At 34.5% G+C, this 20,474-nt stretch overlaps 1 protein-coding gene across 1 annotated transcript in view; it reads left to right on the forward strand.

The window, feature by feature from the left end:
• The first annotated feature begins 9,969 nt into the window (after window positions 1–9,969).
• The window catches only part of LOC148944871 (uncharacterized), a 96,677-nt gene continuing 86,172 nt past the window's right edge, over window positions 9,970–20,474 (forward strand). Inside the window, exon 1 of the mRNA XM_089099398.1 lies at window positions 9,970–10,123. Coding sequence (XP_088955524.1) covers window positions 10,088–10,123 — 36 coding nt within the window. The 5' untranslated portion in view covers window positions 9,970–10,087. The remainder of the gene's footprint in view (window positions 10,124–20,474) is intronic.

Consider the following 20,474-nt stretch of genomic DNA (forward strand, 5'->3'; position numbering starts at 1 on the left):
GCGCCAACACCAGGCAATACTTTTCAAAGACATTTCAGAACAAGTTCTTTTCATAATATCCCTCCTAAACCCATTTTACAAATTGAAGTACCAATCCTTTTCACCTACAACTTTACTTTATAGCCTTTTGAATGCGCCAACACCAAGCAATACTTTTCAAAGGCATTTCAGAACAAGTTCTTTTCTTAGTGTCCATCCTAAACTCATTTTACAAGTTGAAGTACCCATCCTTTTCACCCACAACTTTACTTTACAGCTTTTTGAATGCTCCAACACCAAGAAATACTTTTCAAATGCATTTCAGAACAAGTTATTTTCTTAATTTCCTTCCTAAACCCATTTTACAAGTTGAAGTTCCCAACCTTTTCACCCCCAACTATACTTTACAGCTCTTGAATGACACAACACCAAGCAATACGTACGCGCGCGTACGTAGGCTAACCTAACCTAACTTAACCTAACCTAACATAACTTAATCTAGCCTAACCTAACCTAACTTAACCTAACATAACCTAACCTAACTTAAAGATGGAGAGATGTTTACTAGCTAACCTAACCTAACATAACTTAATCTAGCCTTAACCTAACCTAACTTAAACAGGGAGAGGTGTTTACTAGCTAACCTAATCTAACTTAGCTAACCCAACCTAACCTACCTAACCTGACTTAACCTAACCTAATCTAACCTAACCTAATCTAGTCTAACCTAATCTAACCTAACCTAACCATACTCGCCGGAAAATCCCCTCAGGTCGACTTTGTATTTCTCTCTCATTATGCATGCTTGCGGGTGTAGCAAACGTAGTCTATGGTTGCTCTTACATTGGAAGCGGCTTTCCCAGTGGTACTCCATGGTAGGTTATCGAGACTATCTAGTTTATTGCGTGCGTTAAATGCCGGAGGGGGGCATTCCTGTCGACTTTTGGAGGGTGTTTCCCCATTTTTCGATAATTAGGCAATTTTCTCAAGCTCTTTTCTCAAGCTCATAGCTTTTGACTGACAACACTAACATCAAAACTTAAGCGGTCAGGAATAGAGGCTATTTCCAAAGATTTAGAATAAGAAACAAATTGTCAGGTGTGGGGCTCGAACACACGACCCCGTATTGAGATCAAATCTTAAATCTAGTACCTTAGCCACTCAGCCAGCCCGACATTTAAGCAGTTATTGAACGTATTCATGTTGTCCTTAAGTTTCATTGCCAAAGTTCAAACTAAAACTAACCTTTTTCTTTTCTTTAAGAGAATTCAGAATTGAATTTGAACATTTTGCACTTTTCTAGTTTTTTTATTTAATATATTAAAGGCCCTAACAATTTAGGTTCTGTATAAATCCTTTTACAGAAGTTATTTAGTGAAATCACAAGACATGATGAAAGAAAAAAAAGTACATAAGAAAAAATTGACAGGTGTGGGGTTCGAACCCACGACCCCGTATGGGGACCACATCTTGAGTCTAGTGCCTTAACCACTTAGCCAACCTGACTTGTAAACAATTCCTGATTATATTCATATTGTAATTCAGTTAGCATTCGAATGAAATCAGTAAGGAAAAGAAGGGCCTACTGCTGCACCAACATTATAAATCATATCTTGTCAACGTGCAAAAACTGTTGCCTCTGTAAAAATAATGTGATAATAGGCAGTGAAATTGCTAGAAAAATAAAAAGAGGATTGGCAGACAATGTTAATAATGTAAACTAATGTCTATAACATATTTTTATGTTGTTCCTACATGTTGTTACTTCAAAAAGAATATTTTATGCATTACTTTGTTATATTTCTATTATCTTAGGAAACGTTAGCATGTTAAGCGCTTAGAATGTTTATTAAAAAGCTGGAGATTTTTTTATTTTCTTTGAAAAAAAATTAGAATTGAACTATAACTTTTTTCTTTTCTCTAAGAAAATTCAGAAGAGAACTTTAAAATTTCTTTGTGTCTTTGTGAAATTAAGAACTGAGGTGGAAGATTTTTATTTTTCTCTGAAGAAATTAGAATTGAACTGTAAGTTCTTTAATAAAATTCAGACTTGAGTTAGCTTTTCATGATCAATGTATAACTTTTTCTATCTTCTATGAAAAATGTAGAACAGTAATTTTAAATTTTTCCATCTCTGAGAAAAATCTGAACTGAAGTGGAAAATTTTTATTTTTTCTTGAAAAATAGAATTGAGATAGTGGAATCTTGCATGATGACTAAAACTTGAACTTTTCTTCACTTCGTTGAGAAAATTTAAAATTGAAGTAGAAATTTTTATCTTCCGGGAAAATATTCACAACTATGGTATAGGTTTTTCTATCTTCTACGGAAAAATTTCAAATAGAACTTTAAATTTCCTTGTGTCTTTGTGAAATTAAGAACTATAGTGGAAGATTTTTATTTTCTTTGGAGAAATTAGAATTGAACTGTAAGTTCTTTAATAAAATTCAGAAGATAACTTGAAGTTTCTATCTTCTATGAAAAATTTGGAATAGTATTTTAAATTTTTTCATCTCTTTGAGAAAAATCTGAACTGAAGTGGAAACTTGCAGGATATTATGGCGTGCAAAAAAGTTGTAAAGTAAAGTTGTGGTGAAAAGGATGGGTACCTCAACTTGTAAAATGGGTTTAGGAGGGACATTAAGAAAAGAACTTGTTCTGAAATGTCTTTTCAAAAGTATTGCTTGGTGTTGGGGCATTCAAAAAGCTGTGAAGTATAGTTCTGGGTGAAAAAGTTGGGTGCTTCAACTTGTAAAATGGGTTTAGGAGGGACATTAAGAAAAAAAGTTGTAAAGTAAAGTTGTGGTGAAAAAGATGGGTACTTCAACTTGTAAAATGGTTTTATGAGGGACATTAAGAAAGGAACTTGTTCTGAAATGCCTTTGGAAAAGTATTGCTAGGTGTTGGGGTATTCAAAAACTGTAAAGTAAAGTCGTGGGTGAAAGGGAAGGGTACTTCAACTTGTAAAATGGGTTTAGGAGGGACATTAAGAAAAGACCTTGTTCTGAAACGTCTTTTGAAAAGTATTGCTTGGTGTTGTGGCATTCAAGAGCTGTAAAGTATAGTTTGGGGTGAAAAGAATGGGAACTTCAACTTGTAAAATGGGTTTAGGAAGGATATTAAGAAAATAACTTGTTCTGAAATGCCTTTGAAAAGTATTGCTAGGTGTTGGAGCATTCAAAAAGCTGTAAAGTAAAGTTGTGGGTGAAAAGGATTGGTACTTCAACTGGTAAATTTAGTTTAGGATGGTCACTAAGAAAAGAACTTGTTCTGAAATGCCTTTGAAAAGTATTGCTTGGTGTTGGGCATTCAAAAGGTTGTAAAGTAAATTTGTGTGTGAAAAGGATTGGTACTTCAATTTGTAAAATGGGTTTAGGAGGGATATTATGAAAATAACTTGCTCTGAAATGCCTTTGAAAAGTATTGTCTGGTGTTGGCGCATTCAAAAGACTGTAAAGTAAAGTTGGGGGTGAAAAGGATTGGTAGTTTAGTTTGTAAAATGGGTTTAGAAGGGACATTAAGAAAGGAACTTGCTCTGAAATGCCTTTTGAAAGGTATTTCTTGATGTTGAGGTATCCAAAAGCTGTAAAGTAGAGTTGCGGGTGAAAAGGAAGGATGCTTCAAGTTGGAAAATGGTTTAGGAACGATATTGGGATAAGAAGTCGCTCTGAAATGCCTTTTAAAAGGTATTTTTGGTGTTGTGGTATCCAAAAAGCTGTAAAGTAAAGTTGTGGGTGAAAAAGAAGGATGCTTCAACTTGTAAAATGGGTTTAGAAAGGACATTAAGAAAGGAACTTGCTCTGAAATGTCTTTTGAAAAGTATTTCTTGGTGTTGAGGTATCCAAAAAGCTGTAGAGTATAGTTGCGGGTGAAAAGGTTGGGAACTTCAACTTGTAAAATGGGTTTAGAAGGGACATTAAGAAAAGAACTTGTTCTGAAATGCCTTTTGAAAAGTATTGCTTGGTGTTGTGGGCATTCAAAAAGCTGTGAAGTATAGTTCTGGGTGAAAAAGTTGGGTACTTCAACTTGTAAAATGGATTTAGGAGGGACATTAAAAAAAAAGTTGTAAAGTAAAGTTGTGGTGAAAAGGATGAGTACTTCAACTTGTAAAATGGGTTTAGGAGGGACATTAAGAAAGGAACATGTTGTGAAATGCCTTTTGAAAAGTATTAAATTATTTCTTGGGTGTTGAGGTATCCAAAAAGCTGTAAAGTAAAGTTGTGTGTGAAAAGGAAGGATGCTTCAACTTGTAAAATGGGTTTAGGAGGGACATTAAGAAACGAACGGGTTCTGAAATGCCCTTTGAAAATTATTTCTTGGGTGTTGTGGTATCCAAAAATCTGTAAAGTAAAGCTTTGGGTGAAAAGGAAGGATGCCTCAACTTGTAAAATGGGTTTAGGAGGGACATTACGAAAGGAACTTGCTCTGAAATGTCTTTTTAAAACTATTTCTTGGTGTTGAGGTATCCAAAAAGCTGTAAAGTAAAGTTGTGGGTGAAAAGGAAGGATGCTTCAACTTGTAAAATGGGTTTAGAAGGGACATTAAGAAAGGAACTTGCTCTGAAATGTCTTTTGAAAAGTATTTCTTGGTGTTGAGGTATCCAAAAAGCTGTAAAGTAAAGTTGTGGGTGAAAAGTAAGGATGCTTAAACTTGTAAATTGGTTTTAGGAACGACATTAATAAAGGAACTTTCTCTGAAATGTCTTGAAAAGAATATAATGGTGTTGAGGTATCCAAAAAGCTATAAAGTAAAGTAGTGCGTAAAAGGGAAGGATGTTTCAACTTGTAAAATGTGTTTAGGAGGGACAATAAGAAAGGAACTTGCTCTGAAATATCTTTTGAAAAGTATTTCTTGGTGTTGAGGTATCCAGCAAGCTGTAAAGTAAAGTTGGGGGTGAAAAGGAAGGATGTTTCAACTTGTAAAATGGGTTTAGGAGGGATATTAAGAAAGGAACTAATTCTGAAATACCTTTTGAAAAGTATTTCTCGGTGTTGAGCATTCAAAAAAGTATTATAGTAAAGTTGTGGGTGAAAAGGATAGCTACTTCAAATGCCCTTTGAAAAGTATTGCTTGGTGTTGGAGCATTCAAAAAGCTGTAAAGTAAAGTTGTGGGTGAAAAGGAAGGATGCTTCAACTTGTAAAATGAGTTTAGGAAGGACATTAAGAAAAGAACTTGCTCTGAAATGTCTTTTGAAAAGTATTTCTTGGTGTTGTGGTATCCAAAAAGCTGTAAAGTAAAGTTGTGGGTGAAAAGGATGGATGCTTCAAGTTGGAAAATGGGGTGAGTAGGGATATTAAGAAAGGAACTTGCTCTGAAATGTATTTTGAAAAGTATTTCTTGTTGTTGAGGTATTCAAAAAGTTTTAAAGTATAGTTGTGGGTGAAAAGGATGGGTACTTCAACTTGTAAAATGGGTTTAGGAGGGACATTAAGAAAGGAGGTTGCTCTGAAATGCCTTTTGAAAGGTATTGCTTGGTGTTGGAGCATTCAAAAAGCTGTAAAGTAAAGTTGTGGGTGAAAAGGATGGGTACTACAACTTATAAAATGGCTTTAGGAGGGACATTAAGAAAAGAACTGGTTCTGAAATGCCTTTGAAAAGTATTGCTTGGTGTTGGAGCATTCAAAAAAGCAGTATAGTAAAGTTGTGGGTGAAAAGGATGGGTACTTCAACTTGTAACATGGGTTTAGGATGGACATTAAGAAAATAACTTGTTCTGAAAAGATATAATAAAGCCTTAAAAAGGTATTAAAATGGGGGCTCACGGGCCTTTGGGACACCGGGAGGCCCTTTGGGAGGCCGGGGGACCTTTGAGGACCGGGGTCTTCCTTTGGGGTTGGGGTGGGGGGATCGGAGCCCTTTGGGGTTGGGGTAGAGGATCTCACAACACTGTTCAAATACAACTTGTGTATTATAACGACCACAGAGTTTCACCCTCAAATCCTCTTCTAAAACATCTTTTAAAATCATCTTTTAAAATGTCTCTAACTGTTTTTCCGAAATAATTCCCTAAAATGTCTAAAACGGTTTCGCCCAAATAATCCCTAATCGTAATTTCAGCGTGTTCCTTTTATTTTTGGCATCCCTGCGCTGTCACATTTGAAATTACTAGGAAACTCTTTCCCGCGTTAATCTATTCATCTCTAAGATCAAAACATTCGCCCGGAAACAATTTTCATGGAAGAACTCTAAAGACATTAATAGACATTCGCTCGGAAACAATTCTCTTTGTAAATACATCAAAGACATTAATAGACTTCCAGAAACAATTCCCCTTGGAAATACATCAAAGACATTAATAGACTTCACCTGGAAACAATTTGATTAATGATTGACAGCACCTGTCAGACATTAATAAACTTTGCCCGGACACAATTTGATTAATGACTGACAGCACAGGTGTTCCAAATTCCCAATCGATTACGCAATCAAGTTCTCGGAAACTGTCAGCATTAGACTAAATTGTAGATGGCAGCAGGGGTGTTCTCGTGGGAGTCGGACCCCCCTTTCTACTAATATCTTCTTAAGCTGTTTGGTGTTATTTGTTTTCAGCTTATTTTTACTCACGTTTTTCTTTTTTAAGTTCGCTATCAGCTATTACCAAAAACTGCATAAACACTTTTGAAGGTCTATTTCGTCGAAAATACATTCTTATGATTTTTTAAGATAAATATGGTTGTATAAATTTCCAATTAACCAATTCCAGCAATCATACCTCAGTTTCACTCAAACAGCAAGACATACGTCAATGTCACACTGCTTGCGACATCACCACATCGTCACGCTTACAGACATCGCCAATGTAAAAGTGCTAATCGTACTAATGCCCTCGTTATGTAAAACCCGTCTGTTTCTCAAGCCTGAAAAGCAGATAAAGGGCTGTCTTTTTTGCAGGTATAGCCTACATTGCTTGTCCCGTTGACCGTGTCTTCTGTTCTTCAGTTCCTGCATTTTGCTGTATATTCATACCTCCTGCCTCTGATATGCATGAAGTTAACAACTGCAAAACCTCTTACTTGATTAATTAAAAAAAAAATTCCACAAAATAAGTTTTTTCAAGAAAAGCAAAGATCTCTATTAAACAAAAAATGAGCAAAAATCAAATCAAATAATCTACCAAGTGTGACTACATCATCTACTCATTACCATCATCATCATCATTACTACATCACTACTCAAACCACTGCAATTTCCAATTGAATGAGCCCTTTTCGAAGTTTCTACGACAACTTCTTCGATACGAAGTGGTCTGGTCTAAAGGAAAAAAATAATAAATAATACATTGTGCCAACATCGTTCTTATATACCCCCAGGGCATAACTTAAAACCCTTGCCCTGAGGGTTGTGGGGGATTGTCCTCCTCAAAAACATAATTTCTATCTGGAAATCAACTACGCTGAACAAAAAGACTATCTACAAATTTTGATTGGATGTGTTTGGGGAAATGGTGGACTTGGAAGGGGTGTTTGTTGTCTTCCAATCACTTTCGACTATTAAAAAGGGCACAAGCCACTCCAACTTCGAATTGAATGAGCCCTTTCCCAAGTTTCTACGACAACTTCTTCGATACGAAATGCCCTGGTTTATAACCAAGAAAAAAAAATAATAATAATACATTGTGCCAACATCGTTCTTTACTTAGGCAGCGCTATTGCGCTACCTATGATACTGTGTTTCTTTGTACAGGAACTTCTGTTTTATGAATGTAATACAAACGTAGACAGTCAATTTTCCATCAACTCACTGGTTAAGACAAAAAAAAATGCTGCCAAGGCCAGTCTAGCAGACGTTTAATTTGTTACGGTGCAGGGGGTAACTGACCCCTCCAGATTCCAGTTTGCCCCCCTCCCAGCTTAAATTTAGTTTCTTCAAAATCTTGTCAAAACTAAGATAAGCCTGTATAATTAAGGCATCCATAGAAATGGGCCTGTTTTCTTTAGTATATCTTTGCCTTTGTGGTACTATTTGGCTCATTTTTCATTTTCACTACCATTTTCACTTGTTTTGTTAAATTGACTTCAACTCCCCCCCCCCTGGGATTTTGACGAAATTACGCCACTGCAGTTTATTCCCGCAAAGTTGGTCGGCCTTCGGCGGGTTTAAGATAAAAGTAGATATTGAAAAATTGGAGAATTGTTTAACTTGAAATTGCATAGAAATTGCGCACCAGGCACTGACACATGACTGTGTTGTAATTTCAGAACGAAGGTTGGAGGGGAGCTAGGGCTTGTATCCCTCCCTCAAGAGATATCAGGATTTTAAGATTATTTTCTATTTTCCTCATTTATTTCGCATATTTATAAAGCCTTCTGCAGTATTCACCCCACCCTCTTTCTCATCGACCGAGGGTCGAATTGGAATTGGCTTAAAGCTAGGATCAGTAAAAATTGAGTTCAGCAAATTCAAAGTTATTTCAGACTAGCAAGCCATAATAGTATCGAAAAGATACCATGCAAGGATTCGTCTAGGGAGAGGGCATTACCTACATAACAGATAAATTTGTCTTCTAAATTTCGGAATATTATCTGATAATCTAGAACAATCAGTAAATAATAATTGACTAACTTGTGTTAATGATGGTCAGAGAGAATAAACTTGCCCGTTTACAATGAAATAGTTTGCAGTCCGCCATCAAAAGATAAATAAACCAATTAAACAAACAAACTACAACTTGCAGATTGAGGACTATGCTATTAGGACTATTATTCGTTTTCAGAGTCAAATACGCAAGATAATTCTCTGTGACTGACATAAACCACGAGCTAATCTATCAAGACTTATAAAACTGTTCAGATTATCTGGTATTTTTTTCCTAATTGTGTTAGAAATTACTCCCCCCCCTCCCCGAAAAAATGCCATTATTCTAAACTGTAGTCAGTTACAATTTTCTTGATAGTTCAACTCGCGACTTAAACTTCGAAAATATTCCACAATTCATTTGTAAAAAAAATCTTCTGGTTCGCTAAATATCCCAAGAAATTAAGCAAAAATAATTTTGATTTAGGGGGATGATCAGGGGAATGTACAATAAATATACTTTTCCAAGATCCGAAGCCTAGGACTGAAATTCCAAGGGCTGATAGCTCTGAATCGACTGATGCGAGTTAATCTTCGGTTCTAGGAAAATCTCAACTTGAAGTTTCAATTTTTGTCCTCTTGACATCCCTGCTTGCGTAACTTGAGTCCTTGTTTATTTCCAATGGATCCAAGCCAGAATTTACCACTAGGTCCACTAGGCCTAGACCAAGGGGTGCACAATGCCATGGGGCGCAATAGATTATCACTGAGTGACTTTTTTTCTTAACAAAAACTGGACTAATGTGATTTATCGTCAAAGTGCCAGGTGCACTTCACCACCGCGCTGCCTACTCACAGAAAAGTGACTTTAAAACAACACAGGAATTCCATGGTCACTTATAAACCGTCAGATGTCTCATGAGAATGGCAGCTGAGAGTTCGGTATCACCCCTCTCTTTCAGAGAGTTTTCCACTATCCCCGAATTTTTGAGGATTTCCCCAAAAATCTCTCAGTCTCCCCGAGAAAACGCTCCGAAAGAAGCGGCAAAAACGCTGGGGCCTAGAAGCGTCAAAGCTTTAATTCCGGCCCTGGATGGATCTTTAGACTTTGATATTCAGATGTTCAGCAAAGTATATAAAAAGCGCAGGCTGTCTGCACAACTCTTCGCAAATTTCTTTGGAATCGCAAGAACCCAGACAGATCTGGAGTCAGCCTCCTCATTGGTAAAAAATATATCCCCCTCCTCCTAAAGCATTATTTATTCATATTTATTTAAATACCATTTGAGTTGCGAGTCCCTTATTTCTCCTTTCGGCCATGTAAATACAAACTCTATTCTATTTATGTGTTTTTTTACCTTTTTATATTTATGAAAGTTTTAATATATTATGATGACAACCTAAATCTTTACCCGCACAAGGCTCTGGGTAGTACCCGACAAACCTGTTGAATTGCATACCATCAGTTGCGCACTTTTCCCAAAGTTACCTGTAACGCAGTGAAAAGTTAAATGTGCTGAAATTCACTCTTAAGTTATCAACTATAATTAGTGTTGGATTTATTTGAATTGGATTTTAAACTAAGCTTGTGAGATGTCGAAATCTTCTTTAAAAGACATAGTACCAGGGGTAAGTTTAGAAATAAGTATTGCAAAACGGGCAAACGTATGGTATCCAATAGAAATCAGGTAAAGAAAAGGAAGAAATATACCAATCAATTCCCAATTCAATGCTCTTTCCAAATGTTTAATAGTCACTTCCGAAGCAAGTGCATCTCAGCCTTCCTCCCCTCTAAGGGGGCTAGATATAGCCCTGGGCTATATACAAAAATTCACTGTTTTTTTTTAATTGCCTTTATTTGGCATTGCGAACTACTAATCTGAAATTGGCACAAAAAATAATGCAAAACTGCAAAACCAATAAACTTGCGTCCATGGCCCATACAGCCTCATTAGATAGGAGGGGGCTGGGATGCATTTGCAACGGTACCAATTAGTGTGTCTGAAAGAGCGTTAATAAGTACATCGATTGGTAAGCTCATGAATTAGCCAGCGAATTAAAATAAAAAAAAGCTGTGCTTACCTGAAATACCAAGTATAGAACACACAATTAGATAATAATAATCTCAAATATAATCATTATAGTTATTTATGCTTAAAACTGTTGGAGATGTAAACGAAATTCTGATGGCAAAATTAGGCTAGGGAGGCAAAATAAGGTTCAAAGGGATCGGACAACAGCTCCTTCTGCTCGATTGAAATTTCCTACCCTGTCCCTAATGCCTGTTTAATTCTAGGCCATACACACAAGGCTGCTGATTTTACTAGTTTGCATTTTTAAAATTATTTTTCCATCAGTTTCACAACGCTAAGTACGGTATATAATGCAGATTTGAAAAAAAGTAAAAAATCAGCTAGCCTTTACATATTACCCAGTCATGAGAGGGTGGGGAGAAATATTTATGATGACAGTAATTATTGTATTTGACCTTTTTGGGGAAATGACATTGGCACATTTTTTTTTTTTGCTATCAGGTTTTTGTCTTAATAGAGAAGATTGGACTACGATTTTTCTCAAAATCTAAGCTTTTGCAAGGTGGCACACACGACCTGAACTAGAGTCTAAGACAAATCTGACTTTATATTTTTTTTTTTTTTTTGCATTTACGCCTCAAAATTTAATTGCTTCCCACTGGATTTCAAAAAATACTTTTTGTGTTTATTTTCACCGAAAAATAACTTATTGGTATTTTCAATGAAAAAAGTTTTCCCCTTATTTTGAAAAAAAATATTTTGACCCCTCCTCGTGAATTAATGTCAGTAGTCCCTCAGTCTAATGTAGCAAAAAGAGTACCCAGGGAAACTCTTTGCAAAGGGAACAAGCTTGCAGCACATTTTTCGGTATTCAAAGATTTGACAAAAGTACTTTTGCGAGAATCTGTGTTTTTTGCCATGCAGTTTGAACTTTTTTCTTCCAGGTGGTTTAGGCGTTTATAGGTTCTTTGCCTCTGTCGTTCACTGTAGTCACTCTTTCTGCCAAATAAAACAAATTACAGAACATACATTTTCTGCCCTCCCATTTCAAGCTAGCAATTCCTCCAGTAGGGGATGACGTTTGTGTCATTGTAAATTTCATCTTCAATCCTATTAGGAGTGTTATGAATAAAATAGCTACAGTAATGGGTATATCAAGGGATTACTCCTCAATTCACCAGCATGTGTTTGGGGCAAACTCATTCCCTTATGTCAAAACCTATCTTTATTCTAGGCGTCGGTAATAAGTTTTATAGGGGCTTCTGTCCCTTGAGCCTCCTGACCTAGACTCATGTGTACAAGGAAGCGCCTACGTAATAGTTCTTTTTGTTTGGGGGGGGGGGGCAAATACAGGAAAACTGTGGGAAAAATACAGAAAAGTATGGGGGAAATCTTAAAAATACTGGTATTTGGGAGGAAACTGAAATGTAGCCCCTTAATACAACACGTTTGCCCTTAGCAATATCTAACGAAAGAATACCGAAATTTCGGAAAAATACCTCGAATTACTGATTTTCGGAAAAAAATCAGGAAGTACCGAAACTGTTATACGATGGATACTCGCTAGGGGAACAGAAGGGGGATTTGATTTCGTCATTGAGGAGCAAACACAAATAAGTTTACCGTTTTGTTAATTTGATAAAACTATGATCCTTAGCTAGCAAATAAAAGAACATATTTTGGTAAACGTATAAATATGACACGTAGAGATAAATAAATATACTTATTATATATGTAGAAGACCTTAGTGTAAGATTTCGTTTCTGAACTAGTTCAGAAACGAAATCTTGAATTAATTCTGAAGTGACAAATGAACTAGTTCTGAACTAGCCAACTAATTGGCCCTGCCGTAATGATAGCATCCCAATCCTTCCATCTGATTTAGCCAGATATGGCCCTAGGATATAACCAAAGTATGCTGGTTCTGTTGGTTTGCATTATCAATGATCTAATATTTTCTTACAAAACCAAAAACCAATAGTTAGATATAGTTTTTTTTTATTAAGTTTTAAAGTGAAAACCGTGTTTTACTGGAGAATCATAGTTGTTACATAGTTGTTTTCTGCCACAACTCTGTGGCAGAAAATCTATTTTGCCACGGGGCTTTGCTGTTGTAATAAACATATTATACATGAAGTACTTCATAAAAATGTATTTATAAGCTCTAAACGTTGTGTCATGCAAAAAAGTCAAATCTTGAATTATTTATTGTTGCAACCAACATATACAATATTTTCTTGTGACAAAACAATTTTTTCGACGGAGGAGTGGGGTATTGCAAAATTACAAATAATAGTGTTCTACTTATTACATTTTCATTAATTTTGACTCCTTGAACCAAGAGGTTGTATGCCATGGTCACTGGGTCGAACTTATGCTAATTTTGCACCTAGATAATTAAGTTGAATATATCGACGAACGAGTGTAAATACTATTTTCATGCACATACTGGTACAATTGCACACTATTTGCGGTCTAAGAAAATTCCTTGGCTGTCTATTCGTCAAAGATTGATTATGCCTTCTGTCATAATTTTGAATTCGTTTACGATTTGACTGAAGTAAGTCAGAAGACGGTTTTTTTTTTGTAGAACCAACATTTTTGTAAAACACGGCTTTACTTCCCACCCTTTGAAATTGTGCAAGTTCTATGGATTGATAACTCCATTTTATCTTATATAATTCGGTTTTCTGCACATTTAAAACCCCATTTTGAAATGGGTTATGCCCTCTTTTGTCACTCAAAGAAATCTTCTGGAATTGGAGCTTCTATCATAAAACTCTTTTTTATGTCGAGCCCTAAAAAAAAAAAAAAAAAAAAAAAAAAAAAAAAAAAAAAAAACTGCTGGAAACAGTCAGTTTTTCAACTCTGCTGAAATATTTTATTAGTTTATTATAAATTCAGAGTAAAGCAAGCTGTTAGTGGCTATAAAACACAAAACAAATACATTAGGGTACTAAAAAAAAAATTATAAATACAAAATAACACAGATGGAAAAAAAACAAAATAATTTTTTTTAATTCGTTAGGCATAGGTTCTCTTTTCCCACTCAAAGAAGCAATGAAGAAACATCGACATTGAATTTTCAAAAGTTCAGATGCCTAATTAGATGGCATGCCTAAAATTTTTTGAATTAGGCATGCCTAATTAGATGCCTAAAAAATTCTTCCTTGTACTAAGTGCTGGTCCTGAATAATAGCTAAAATGGTCCCAAATGTATTACTAGTTTTTCTGCTCTGCATAAAAAAAAAGTTAAAGTTGAATTAACTTAAAAAAAAGTTAAGGTAAATTTAATGTAGCTATATTAAAATAAAATCTTACTGATGCAAGTAAAGAGCTAAGTTGAAGTTTAAAATGAACAAAAATTATTGCATGGCAGTTGATGCAACATATATCTGTAATACTGTTTCAACTAAATTGACCTGTGATATTTTCCTATGTTTTTGGAATTCAATAAACCAAGTGCTTTACCAGAAACTGAGCTTGCTTGAATTTTTTTAATCTGAAGACTACTTTTCTGCTATTAATCATGTTTTGTTACGTTGCTTTGCGTTTTTTAAAGTTGGTACCTAAAACATGAATGTATTCATAAAAGCTCAGGACGATTATCTAACGTTTTACAACGAGTACATGAAGCTTGAAGCGAGTGTTTCTCCCTGTATACACAGTCAGTAGATTTAATTAAGTAAATTTGAAATAATTAGCAGGGTAAGCGTACCCTGTCTTGGTCTCACGGATTGAGAAATCGAGATGAACTAACGGAGAAATGTTTTTTTGGTTGGTGGGCTAGACTTCGAATTTTGCGATTTAGTGAAAGCGGAACTATTTTTCTTTCTTTTTTGCGGAGAATACATCAATTCATCACAGCTCAAAACTAGAACACAGCTAAATCCAGATGCTTACGCGGGGAGGGGTCTTTGGAGTTCTTTCCTTTTATTTTGTTAGATCTTTCGCATAGTTCATTTTTCCCCTCGTTTTTATTGTCACTCCCAGTAATTCCTCATATATGCATGCAGGGTCGTATCCAGGATTTTTTTTTATTTTTGTTACAAAAAGACTTTTTCGGGGGGAGAGGGGTTACAAAAAACTTTAAAAAACGCATCAAGAATTTATTTTTATTCATTTTTGTTATGTTTTTACGAGTCAGACAAGCATTTCGGGAGGGGGGGTTCAAACCCCGTAACAACATCCCCTCCCGGATGCGGCCTTGTGTGCATGTTCCAGACTTTAAAAGGAAGGGTTGAAGAAGGGGAAACGCATCACACCTCCGGTCCATGCTGGCCACTTTTCTTTTCCCAAAAACTTTATAGTCCTATTATTTAACTATACTGAATAAAAAGTTCCTTTTGGTACCAGTGCATTAGATGGTCACTTTTATATACTATGCAAGGAAACCAGTCAGGCAATGACAGACAAAACCCGCCAGAGACCCGTTATTTTCAAAGAGACCGCTGTTAAGAAATGGAATGCAAAGTAGTTTTCATTGCGTTTATGATATTTAAACTGTTGTTTTTTGGGGATTAGGGGGCGGGGGTACCTAGGTTAGGTTACGTATTCAATATGTGCTATGCTTTACCCCCACCCCCACCCTTAATGTGCAAATACATAGCCCAAATTTGTTTCTAAACTAGTATATATTCATTCCGTTTTATTTTATTACATTAGCATTAACCAAACTTGACTTTTTAGAAGTGACATTCTAATGCACCAGTACCATCCTTTTTTATTGATTTAGAAACTTTATTACTTTCAAAATCTCCAAAAAGCATTTGCGTTGTTTGTGGTCTTGCATCAGCAAATTTTTGGCAGCAGTTTGATATTTCTACTCAGTTTACAAGGCGAATACTATCATTTTTGCTATGCATGGTTACTTGCAAGATATTCAAAATAACCGTTCTTTTAGCAAACAGTCTTTTTAAATACTGACATCATATTCATAATCTCAATTAGACATTTTTCATGGAAGGTTCTTAAAAACATTCGAAGTGTTTTGTTAAGTGGCCATCATAGTAAATAACGCATGCGCCAATTTGGCTTTGGAGGATCTTCATATTTATTTATATATATATATATATATATATATATATATATATATATATATATATATATATATATATATATATATATATATATATATATATATATATATATATATATATATATATATATATATATATATATATATATATATATATATATATATATATATATATATATATATATATATATATATATATATATATATATATATATATATATATATATATATATATATATATATATATATATTATAATAAATGTTTAAGAAAGTGAACAGCGATAACGGTCATCATACTTCTGTATTGAAATGTGTGCTTTAATTCGGTTGGTTTATTCCTGTGATGTAATTTCTTACGCCAACCTCACTATTTCTGATTCCTGAAGAAACAGATAAAGCTTTTTTTGTATAGTCAGATGGTCAAGCCTGGCACCATTTCAAGTCAGCCAAAAGGAAAAAATCATTGGTTGTATTATGTGAAGATTAAAGCCAGTAAAAGTAACAAAAAGTTTTTGAATCACAACATTTTTTGCTTGTAAACTCTCTGTTTATCTCTAGAAAAAGTCTGAATAAAAAAAAGAAATGGGAAATTTTTATGCATTTGCAGTCATCCGCAAAATTTTTCTGATGGCGTCCTGAATTTGCCCACATACAAATACTTTTCTAACGGTACTTTTGTTCTTGTTAATTCCTTTCATATTTCTTAAGCAATACCTTGTCAAGTAACACCTAGGAGTTTTTCTTCGGGGTTTTCTCCCTGGAGAGTACCTCTAGAAAGGGACTATAGATGGGTGACAACAGACCACCATGAAAAATGAAAGACAATATAAAACTGTTCTCTGGGATCCAAGCCACTGCGTATTTGCCCACTCCCCTCCCCCTTGTCCTCGGATTTATTTAAAACCAGGTAATTTTTATTTTATTGAAGACAACCAAAACAAACCATAAAAAAACACGACTAACACATAAAGTGTTTAATTTATTATCATCACACCTGTTCATTGGAGTACTGCCCTCCTGGCAAAATTTTGGGGAGGCGTACTTGGGGAGGGGTTTGAAAAAGAAAGGTTTCCTATATTAAAACCCACTCAATACCAAATGGGAGTAAAACATAAGACAGCTTCGGAAAACTTATTTTTAATACGGAGCTTTAGGGTCAAACTTGTAAGGTCAGCCCAATTGTTTCTTCCAATTTTGCAAAAGGTTTTAGTCACGTTTGGAACATTAGTTTTTCATAAGGGCTGAAAGGTGAAAATGGTGTCGGAGGCTCTATCATTTATCTCGGAATCTTTTTTATTTTTTTAACCTTGGCATTTTCGAGCTTTAAAAGTAAATCCTGGGATATTGTTAAATTATCTCAGTAGCCTTACCACAGTGGCTGATTTAGCTCCACCCGAGCGTCTGCAAAACAGCCCCATGTGGAATCGACGTTTGAAGATAGACTCACGAAACCTCTTCATTCTCCTGAGGAGTATTTTACCGAGAAATATCTCGGTATTCTATAAGTACATAATTTACTTTTCTCTGAGGAAATTTTCAATATGATGTTCAACATGTTTAAGAAGTCGAGAACCCCTGACAGACGCAGGGGAGGGGTAGGGACTCGATCCCCAACCCCTTACCAAAAATTATAGTTACCAAGTGATGGTTTTTTATACTTAGTGACCCCTAAATTAATGAGCATGAAATGAACCCAAAAAAGACTAAAACAATCAGTTGAACATTCGATTAACTTGTTTAATTTATAATTGATTAATTATATTTGATTATATATAATTTGATTAATAGTATAATTTGAACAATACATATAATATATATATATATATATATATATATATATATATATATATATATATATATATATATATATATATATATATATATATATATATATATATATATATATATATATATATATATATATAAAATATATATATATATATATATATATATATATATATATATATATATATATATATATATATATATATATATATATATATATATATATATGATAATAATATAATACTATGATTTTTAATAACATGAATAATATAATTTTATTAATTTATAATTGTTATGATAAGTTGTTGCCTATGAGAAGACACAAAATGATACTGACACAGTTAACAGCCATGTGCGCAGGAAGTTTTTCTGGGGAGAGGATAATAACAAAAAATAATTATAATTTGAATGAGAAATCCCAAAACATCACAAAATTTTGGGTTTCGGGGAGGGGGTCGGAGACCCCTTCCGCAGAGATGCATGCTAGGTGGCTATAATTATAATACTAACATAATCAGTAAATCAGGGGGGGGGGGTCAAATAGTTTTTCGGTCCAGTTCAGAAATGTTTCATGACTCAGTAGGCCGCATGTAAAATAAAACACCTTCTTATTAGACCTAGACTCACTAGAGACATTAAGCTATTTGAAAGAAAAAATAGAAGCATAATTAGTTACTATTATTGTGTTTAAAATATTCTTACATATATACATAGATAATATAATAATAATTTTACTAAATGAACATTGTAACATATATGATACTATAAATCAAAAATTAAATACTTAAATTTAAATAAATATTTAAAAAAATTTAAATCTTTAAATAGCATTTATTTCACTTGTGTTGTATTTGCTTCTCCGCTCTTTCACTTAGCTTCTCTAAATCGATCTCAATTTGGGTATTCGCACACCGTAATTGCCTTCACAGGTTAGCGTCCGTTATGTTTGAGCTTGTTACGTGTTGGTCAATTTCATTTTTGAAAAAAAAAAGTTTTACACGTGCAAGTTGAATCAAAAGAGGTAACAGCTTTTTGTGTTTAACACCTCAAATTGGAGAGTTTCTCTTTGTGACCTAGGTGTTATAAAAATATGTTGGTCTGTAAATATATTCAAAAACATATTTAAAACCAAACTTAATTCTTTTATAATTCCGATACTCAATTTTTGAATAGTTGGATACAAAAATATTGTTTTTTTTTTAATTCGCTGATTTTCAGAATTATGACAATTATATTTTGTAAAAGTGTGGATGTATCTCATGGGCCGGAAAATGTTAAAAACGGGCCTCATGTAGGCCGTTGATTGGCTACCTCTGCCTCAAATTAGAAATTCTGAGAAAAAAAGAAAACAATCAAAGAAAAAATCAAGAAACCAACAAGAATCGTCGAAAAAAAAATCTTGTCATAACAGAAAATAATAATAATAATTATTATAATAATGAATGCAGATCTTATGAGATACAAATAAAGGTACTTGTCTGTTAAACAGAACATCCTCAAGAACTGAAGCTAGGCTAATCCTAGTGAAATAGGTACAGTTGCGTTTAATGGTACACAGGGCTATAGATTGTCGAAGGAATGCAGTGATGGAGACCCGTAAAGCGGGTAATTGCTATCTAAATATATCGAAAAGCGTGGTTTCTCATTGAATTTACAATATTTAAACAGTTGTTTTTTGAGGTTAGGGGGGAAAAGGGCACCTAGGTCAGGTTACGTATTTAATATTTGGTATACTTTACCCCCCACCCCCTAATGTGCACATATATAGCCCAAATTTGTTTCTTAACTATTATATAGTCATCCTTTTTTTTATAAGCATTAACCAAACTTGACATATTTCGTGTGTACCATTAAGCGCAGCAGTACCCTGAAATATACCAACAGATGATGAAAATATAATACTTTAGAAACAAAATTATTGAAGCTATGACAAAGAATTATGGAAAACAGGCCGCACAGAACGCATTATATTAAATACCAAACTTAACCTAACCCCTAACCACCTCTAAATATTAATGAAGATATACCTACATTGTAGTTTTTTCGCTAAAAATAAGCAAATCATAACTGATTCAAACAGATTTTGTCAGATCTTAGACAACGTAATTCTTGAGGATGTTCTGTTTAACAGACAAGTACATTAAAACAAATTTACCTTCCATCTCTAGACTGCACGTGTAATTAATTTTTTGCTTTGAATACTTCTATTCAAAATGTTATTCAATTTTGTTCTAGGATAATATGAGTCACTTCCGTTGTTTTGAAACCCTAGGGTTTTTCAGTACAGAATTCGGCGTCTAAGTTCGACGTCATACAAAGCTATGCGCAAAGAATTTTGAATTGTAAGCCAAGCAATGTCTGGAGATTTCCCAAGATGGCTATATGCCTTGAGTGAAACGCATCTAATTAGGTTGCATTAATGATATCTTCAATGCCTAAAGGTGTGTCGTCATGCACTTTTTAGGAAAAATTGTTGAAGTTCCTTCTTTTCATTTGCTTTACGTTTTTATTATTTGGGCTGATTTTTCAATTTGAAGCTATGGCTTATTGGAGCAGTTCAGAAGCCGAATCAATAAAAGATTGGGATTCGAGTATCAAAATGCTTGATTAATTGATAACATTGCGTATTGTCACGGAAGTGAATAAAAAATGAGGATTAATGCTCCAGAATAGTGAAACAATTTTGACTATTGATACTAAGTGCTTTTTGGGAGAATTTGGCATACTCTATGGATTTGAAAGGTACTGTGCTAAAACCCAGGACACATGCGAGAAAGGAAGTTTGGTTAATCCTAATGAAATAAAACAAATAGGATGAAAATATGATAGTTTATGAACAAATTTGGGCTATATATTTGCGCACTAAGGGGGGGGGGGGGTACAGCAAAGCATATATTACATACGTAACCTTACCTAGCTACCTTTTAGTCCCCCTAAACCCCAAAAACTAAAGTTTAAATGGTAAAATTCTTCTTTGGCTACTTTTGGCTATCTTGGAAAGGGGTTAGGTTAGGAAAATGAAACTTTCAGGGATGGGTCTACAGGCTATAGTATGTCCCGGGTAGGTATTTTGAAGTACCTAACCCCACTCCTTCTCCCTCTAGAGGAACCTGAACTTTGCCTA

The sequence above is a fragment of the Artemia sp. Qi Xiang Cuo genome, chromosome 13 (assembly GCF_049724085.1).
Source record: "Artemia sp. Qi Xiang Cuo chromosome 13, ASM4972408v1, whole genome shotgun sequence".
NCBI classification, from domain to species: domain Eukaryota; kingdom Metazoa; phylum Arthropoda; class Branchiopoda; order Anostraca; family Artemiidae; genus Artemia; species Artemia sp. Qi Xiang Cuo.